Source organism: Hippopotamus amphibius, chromosome 2 (assembly GCF_030028045.1).
Source record: "Hippopotamus amphibius kiboko isolate mHipAmp2 chromosome 2, mHipAmp2.hap2, whole genome shotgun sequence".
Taxonomy (NCBI): Eukaryota; Metazoa; Chordata; class Mammalia; order Artiodactyla; family Hippopotamidae; genus Hippopotamus; species Hippopotamus amphibius.
The window spans coordinates 141,084,089-141,092,121 of record NC_080187.1 but is presented as its reverse complement, the minus strand read 5'-3'; the positions used below and the strand labels follow the sequence as shown (position 1 = coordinate 141,092,121).

Genomic DNA, 8,033 nt, shown 5'->3' with positions numbered 1-8,033 from the left:
ATTCTATCACTGGTATCATCAGAACTGATGCACATATTGACTTTCTTCAACATAGCGTAGGAGGTATGCTCATACCATCACTTGGCCCGCTCTCCCACAAATCTCTCAGCAGTTTTAAAATTTTATGAAATGTGAAATAAAGCATTTTTAATAAATAGCCATTCATAGTGACATTTTATCTGATCGTCAGCACAAATTCCTAACTCTTCCCTTCCCCAACCAGTTTGCCATTTCCAGACTATTTTCCTTAGAAATTATGGAAGCACTACTACATGTGTGTAAGAAGGAGAACATCCAGAACAGGTGGGTGAATCTAAAGGTTATCCCATGGCTGCCTCAGAGGCACAGATATTTGAAATAAATAATGGGCACAAAAGACAGAGTTGCTGAATCGGGTCTGGCTGCTCGCTGCACAAAAATCAATACTCAAGAGAGACAAAAGTTGGTAGAAAGGAAAGTTGCTTTTCATCAGAATGCCAGCAATCTGAGTAGATGGTGGACTCAGTTTCCCCCCAAAACCACCTCTTAAGATTCTTCCATGAAAGTTTTAAAAGGAAAAGGGGATGAAATGTCAGTCATTGAGATAGGGTGTGAGTCATCACCATCCCCCACTAAGTGCATCCCCCACTGGTTTACTTCTTGAGATCTCCCTCTAGATGTTATGTTGTTCGCCCAGGTTTGTTCCCTGAAGGGGAAGCTAAGGAAGAGATCTGGTCATTTCTTAATTACTAATTCTTCATTTCTACTTCTTTGATCTATAGAAAGAACCAACAAGTTAGGCAAGGTATTGTGTGATCAAAAGATTTGAAAGGTTTGCTTGGGCTGGAGATGAGCTGAGCAAGGGGGTGCCTGGTTTAAAAGTTAGTTACAATATAGCTTTGCTAAAATGACAGGAAAAGGGGCTTCCTGATGAGTGTGTTTTCCTGCAAATATCTGCTTACAACAGTGTTCACAAAATGAGTGAGTCTTTAGATGGGCAATTTCAAATCTTGCCTTATTATTTTTTTCTGTTAATCTCATCTGAACCAGGAAGATATACTACTAGAAGTTTGGACATTAGAAATGGGACATGGTTTATTTCATAACTCTCTAGAGAAAAAGAACATCTTGGATTTTGTAATTCACTTTCAGGTCACAGATAAATGCTAAGCTCTTGTGTATATCTGTCTATGAAACACAGTACCAGACATACAGGAGACAGGAAGTGAGTGAATGAATGAGTGAATGAGTGAATTGTATATAATACACAGCTTATGAGACCACGTGAAGAATCCCTTTAGGGACAAGAAATTATCTTTGTCCTGGAGGAATGGTGGGTGTCACCCAAAGGAAAATAAAAACACCAGAGAAAGTTGCTACAAAGATCAGAAACCTAATAAATGCTATTTCCTTCTTCACCAGTTGAATATAATTTTTGCCAAATAAACATATTTAGAACCAAAAGGACATCAACTATATCTTTATATGGATAAGGGAAAAACCTGGAAGTCAAATATTTTGTACAAGGTCATGTCGTTAGTTAGTTGAACAATTGGGGTGAATACCCAGGTGTCTTGACTTCCAATTCAGTATCCTTTCTGTCACAAAAAGTAAGGAATTTTCTTTCTTCTTTCTTTCTTTCTTTCTTTCTTTCTTTCTTTCTTTCTTTCTTTCTTTTTCTTTCTTTTTTCTCTTTTTCTGTCTTACAATTTCAGTCAAAATATAGTGACTAGGATAAACCCCAAAGAGGTAGAAGTGGAGAGCTAGGGAAAAGCAACATTGCACCACTGTTGTACAGGAGGCAAGAGACCAAGGCAAGAAAGATGACTCAGACATCTGAGCCACCAGTATGCTGCCTGCAGGATGGGGACACCAACAACTTCAGCAAATAGAATGAGACAAAAAACAAATTAGATTTTTAAAGCCTTGTTAGACAGATGTAGGAGACAGAATAGTTACAAATATATGATTTTCATCTCAGTAGTGGCTCCCTAACTTGAATGGTGTTAATTTCATTGATTGATTTAACAGTGATTGAGTAGTTAAGGGAAATGAAGGGATAATCCCAAGTCCTCAAAGGAGACAGAGCAGCTGCTCCTGACAGTATCAAGCCGGGCTCATTAACTGCTGTTTGTAACCCTTGAAAAAGGCCCCCCTAGGCCAGACTCTGTGGATTAGTTGTGTTAAAAAACAAAAACTCAAACGAGTAAATTTAAAGACCAAATTGGCTTTATTAAACAATTCATGAATTAAGCAGCATCCCAACCAGCAAGTAGAAAGAGCTTTGCCAAACTACAGAATAGGAAAACTTTTTAAAGGTAGAAAGTGGGCAAAAATGAATGCATTGTTTCAGGGAAGGTTGTGTTCCTAAGGGGAATGGAAGGGCTTTATAGGGTGGATTACCCCAATAATGCTGACCAGGTAATTCCAGATTGGCTGGTTAAAGGTTATATGCTTCAGAGAAGCTAAAATTGCAATTAGGTTTGGTATTATGTCTTGATTTGATGATAATGTCTTAACACCGGTGACTCCACTTTGTGCCTGCTGTCTCTTTTTTAACAATTTCCCCCTTTTGATCAGGCTCTTAAATAAGCTAGCGGTGTGATCAAAATTTAAAGCATAAACTAGCCCTACTCTCAGCTACTCTTCTGTAGTTCTTGCACCTTTTGTTGATTCTTTGTGTGGCATTCATACCTCATAATGTTTTTTGCCCAATGTCTGGGATATTCACAGGCCACGACTTCAGGGTCACAATTTTTTTATGTTTCTCTTCATTTCTTTTCTAATGTTCCAGTCTTAGGGAGATTATTTGCTTGATGGTTAGCAGCTGTGAACATAGATTTAAAGCTTTTGAGAGAATACAACACACCAGAGAGATTACTCTGATTATTATAAGCAGATAATTCCCTTTGTTTGGAGTGCACTTTATAGCCACGGTCCCCCAAACCCAAACCGTCAAAATCAAATAAGTCAAAGAGAGATCCTATGGAAGGAGTCACCTTTTTAAGCCACGTGGCTTGCTCAGTGATATTACATAACTCAGTTTCAACCTTCCCAGAAGTTGGGAACCTACTTCAGGTGCAGCAGGCTGTGTTGCCCACAGAACAGACATTTCCTTGCTCAGCTAAAAGGTAATTAAGAGCGATCCTATTATCAAGAACAGCTTTAGCAGAGAATCTAAGGATTTTTTTTTTTTTTTTTTTTTGGTCAGCTAACATCTTAGCAGCAGATTCTGCAATATTCTCAATAGTTAAGGAGAGATTTCTGATCATATTCTTTTTTTATACTTACTCTTAACTAGGGAAGTATAGCCCTGACAAAGGAAGTGAAGCCTGAGTCAAGAATGCCTCCTGGTAATTCCTTTCTAATTAAACTATGTGAATTCAGGGGGGTTGACCAATGAGCTGCCTCGGTCTGACTGTGAACAGTTAGGAGCACAGTTAGGTAACCTAATGACATTGCTGGGTTATTGAGCAGGCATCTAGGTCAAGGAGAATGAGAACCATCACAGACAGCAATTAATCTTCTTGAGCACAAACTGCTTCCACTAAGTTGACACTGTTAATGAATTCATTTGCAGGAACTGTTGCATTTTCCCATTCAAGCCAGGGATCAATTAGATTTTCTCCTAGCCTGAAATAAAAAGTTCCTCTAAATTTCAGAGTTTACCAGCTTTAGCAATGCATTGGGAGATGTGACTGATGGTGTTATCTTTCCAGGTCAATGCCAGAGTAAAGGATAAAAGGGGAGGGAAAAAAACATTTTATGTTAAAGTAGAAAGTCTTAATTCTAGCATTTTGGGAGGAAGCAATCCACTGTGCCATCAGCCACTTCTCTTCCTAGTCAATTTTATTTGAAGGTCTCCATCATTTGCACAGGTGCAGCCCTCTTCAGCTGTGAGACACATACCAAGGTTCAAGTTCCTGAAGTTTGGCTGTGACCTGGGTTGTGAGGAGGATCCCGTTAGTCACTTCCAAGAAAATATAAGGGTAATCTTTGCTCTTACTGATTCCAAATGAGAGGGTAGAAGAAAATTGGAAATATTAGTTTAGGAAGTCACAGTCAGACGTTTGAAGAAACTGTAAGAATTCAGGATTCAGTCCAACTTAAAGGTATATAACAAAACCTCGAAGATAATTAACAGGACAAGAATCTAATATAGACAAATGTGCAAACATAATTTTTCTTTCTACAATTATTCCCATTTCTTTTTTCCAAGGATGATCACAGTAAGGCTAATTTGTTTGCATTAAATTTGGCTTGATTATTTACAAAAGTGCAGCAAGAATAGTGACTGACCATATGAGCTCTTTCTAAGACTGCTTTGCTAGAGCTTTGCAAGCAAGGTGCCAGGTTGATTTCTAAGGGGTTTCATTAGCTCTGTAAAGTCAACCTAACTCCTTAAAACTATCTGGTCATATCTGAATCTAGGAACAGCTCTCTTAAATAAAACATTCAGGTCAAAACTTTGGTAATATATTCAATAATTAATGTTTCCAGTTGTGTCCTGCTACAAGGAGAACAGATTCTTCTGTTTTCAAATTTTTTTTAGTTATTTAGTTTTAAAAATTAACTAATTAATTTAAAATTTAAATTGAAGTATAGTTGCTGTACAGTATTACATGTTACAGGTGTAAAATATGGTGATTCACAATTTTTTTGTAATTTTTATTTTTTGCCCTTTAAAATCTTAACATATTTTCATTTGTTATTTTTTTAATTGAAGTATAGCTGATTTACAATCTCTGAGATTCACAACTTTTAAAGGTTATGCTTCATTTATAGTTATTATAAAATATTGACTATGTTCCCTGTGTCATACTATATATCCTCGTAGCTTATTTCATACCTGATAGTTTGTAACTCTTACTTCTCTACCCCTATATTGCCCACCCCCCTCCCCACTGGTAACCACTAGTTTGTTCTCTATAATTGTGAGTCTGCTTGTTTTTTGAAGGAGAATAGATTCTTACTGAACTTATCTCATTAAGTAACAATTTTGCCATAAAAAGAATACTCAAGGCTTTTCAAATTCTGGAGGGATCAGATAGGAAGAAAAAAATAAATGTTTCAACTTTCTTTGTAAAAGTATACCTTACCAAATTGTTGCATGTCAGATAGTTTAAGATAAAAGGTTTCCTTTTTAAGGAACCTCCCATGTTTCAAACAAAAATTCATTAAAATTATAATTATTCTCCCAAGTTCATTCAAATCTGTGTAATTTATACTTGTTCTGCTTAAATCCAGTTTTTCCATTGGTTCCAGAAATTCTTACCCAGTTCAGTTCTATGATCTTAAACTTATCAGGAATCTGTGTTTGTCAAAGTTCTTTCCATGAATCTCCTTGAAGATAAAGCTTTTTCACAGGCACATTTTGGTGAAAGCGTCAGAGTAAAACAATAACCATGAAAAGACTTAAAAATGCTTATTGTTAAAATCTCAGCTTATGCAGCTTAATACCAAAAAAGCAAATAACCCAATCCACAAATGGGCAGAAGACCTAAATAGACATTTCTCCAAAGGAGACATGCAGGTGGCCAACAAACACATGAAAAGATGCTCAACATCACTAATCATTAGAGAAATGCAAGTCAAAGCCACAATGAGGTATCACTTCACACTGGTCAGAATGGCCATCATCACAAATCTATAAACAATAAATGTTGGAGAGGGTGTGGAGAAAAGGGAACTCTCCTGCACTGTTGGTGGGAATGTAAGTTGGTACAGCCACTATGGAAAACAGTTTGGAGGTTCCTTAAGAAACTAAAAATAGAACTACCATATGGCCCAGCAATCCCACTCCTGGGCATATACCAAGAGAAAACCATAATCCAAAAAGAAACATGTACCATAATATTCATTGCAATATTTACAATAGCCAGGACATGGAAGCAACCTAAATGCCCATCAACAGATGAATGGATAAAGAAGATGTGGCATATATATGTACAATGGAATATTACTCAGCCATCAAAAGGAATGGAATGGAGCTATATGTAATGAGGTGGATAGACCCAGAGTCTGTCATACAGAGTGAAGTAAGCCAGAAAGAGAAAAACAAATACCGTATGCTAACTCATATATACAAAATCTAAAAAAAGAAATGGTACTGATGAACCCAGTGACAGGGCAAGAATAAAGATGCAGATGTAGAGAATGGACTTGAGGACACGGGGTGGGGGTCGGGGGGCAAAGGGGAAGCTGGGACAAAGTGAAAGAGTAGCATTGACATATATACACTACCAAATGTAAAATAGATAGCTAGTGGGAAGTTGCTGCATAACAAAGGGAGATAAACTCGATGATGGGTGATGACTTAGAGGGCCAGAACAGGGAGGGTGGGAGGGAGTCATGGTAGGGAGGGGATATGCGGATATATGTATACATACAGCTGATTCACTTTGGTGTACCTCAAAAACTGGCACAACAGTGTAAAGCAATTATATTCCAATAAAGAGCTTAAAAAAAAGAAAGATGCTTATTGTTAAAATCTGATCAGAGTTCATTGCAATGGAATTGACAAGGAAGTTTGGTTATTTCTGTAACATGCACTATTTTAAGGTAATAACTAGAATTATGGCTAATAATGTATACCAAGACATATTGGATTTTCAGGAATTACACAGAGTTTCTAGAACACTTATAACCTATACCTATACAAATGTAACATAAAGAGTGCTTACTATCACTTCTTCTTTGACAATTCTTCCCATGTAATTTAATGTATAGAATGTCTAATTAGTTTAACATCTCTCTCTTTTTTAAAAGAAAAGTCACTGTGAAACAATACTGACAACTGAACACTTCAGAAGCAAAAACAGAAAGATAAATAGTTGTAAAAAAACAAATGAAGAAATCAAAAACCTTAGGTCTTTTAACAGAGAAGATTTAGCTTTCTAAACATTATCATTTTAGCAAAGAGAAAAAACTAATTTTCATTTTGTACCAATGTACTTTTTTTTTCTACATTTATGTTTATTAAAAACTGCCAGAAACAAAGAAAGCCTATACAAAAACACCCCAACATCCTCAGTTTGAGAGTAATTTCCACCCATTATACTCTAAAGCTGCATAGCCGTGTAATCGCTGAAGTAGTTCCGTGCTGTGTCTCCTGTTGCGTGCTGTGTCCTCAGTGTTGTATTTATTCTCCATCCGCCATGTCTTCTCCTTCTTCCCTACTACTTTGAAATAGTAGTCTTCAGAGACATTATCGCCTAGGACCCCCTCTTCCTCTGCCTCGGCCACGTCCTCTTCCTCTTCCTCGGCCTCGGCCTTTTCCTGCAACAGCTTCCCTTTTCTTAGACTTCACCTTCGGTTCAACATCCACGAGTAGTGTATCCAGAGGTAAGCTGTCTGGCAGAATAAAATATCGAATGTTATTTCCTCGAATACTCAATGTTTCCAGCTGCACAGGTTCTCTGTTCTTCAGGGTCATTTTCACAGCTTTCAGATGTGTATTCATGCTGACATCTACACCTGTGATTGTTCCATGGACCTGGGTTCCGTTCTTTAATTCAATGGTTACAGTTTCGTGACTCAATTTCATCAAAAATCTCACGAGCTTCATCTTAGCGGCGCCGCCACCCTCTCGGTACGACAGTGCAAAAACCCCGACAACCCAGCAACGACCGGTTGCGAGTATGAATGGCCGGAAACACTTACGCCCGGGGCCCAATGTACTTTTGATATTAAAACTTAATATTAAATAAATTTATTTCAATCTTAGCCTACCTGACTATGCATAAAATTACTTTCCCAAGATTTTTTTTTTTCACGAAACTTCTACAACTTTCTTTTTTGCATTAAGATTTCATCTTATATTTTTCCTCTTTTATACTGAAATAACCAGCTTCGCTTTAGGACAAAATTACTTTCTTTTCTCTTAATGAAAACACATCTCCATTCCTCATACCTTTTCTTAACCCAAAGCACATTCTACTAACCTTTTGTAAAGAGTAGTTTCTTCTATTATATTTAGCAGCTTTAATTACATATATTAATTAGAATTTTAACCCTTAGAAGCATTAATTTCTAGTGAAAAATAAGAAGTAAGC

The 8,033-nt window shown here is 37.0% G+C and overlaps 1 protein-coding gene across 1 annotated transcript; it reads right to left on the bottom strand.

The window, feature by feature from the left end:
- Positions 1-7,108: 7,108 nt before the first annotated feature.
- On the bottom strand, positions 7,109-7,596 carry LOC130846234 (small nuclear ribonucleoprotein Sm D1-like). The gene has a single exon (XM_057724339.1). The coding sequence runs from the start codon at positions 7,544-7,546 to the stop codon at positions 7,187-7,189; it is 360 nt and encodes a 119-aa protein (XP_057580322.1). The 5' UTR covers positions 7,547-7,596; the 3' UTR covers positions 7,109-7,186.
- Positions 7,597-8,033: the final 437 nt, after the last annotated feature.

Excerpts from the sequence above, each read along its gene's own strand:
- LOC130846234 (XM_057724339.1), bottom strand. The coding sequence starts at position 7,546 with ATGAAGCTCGTGAGATTTTTGATGAAATTGAGTCACGAAACTGTAACC.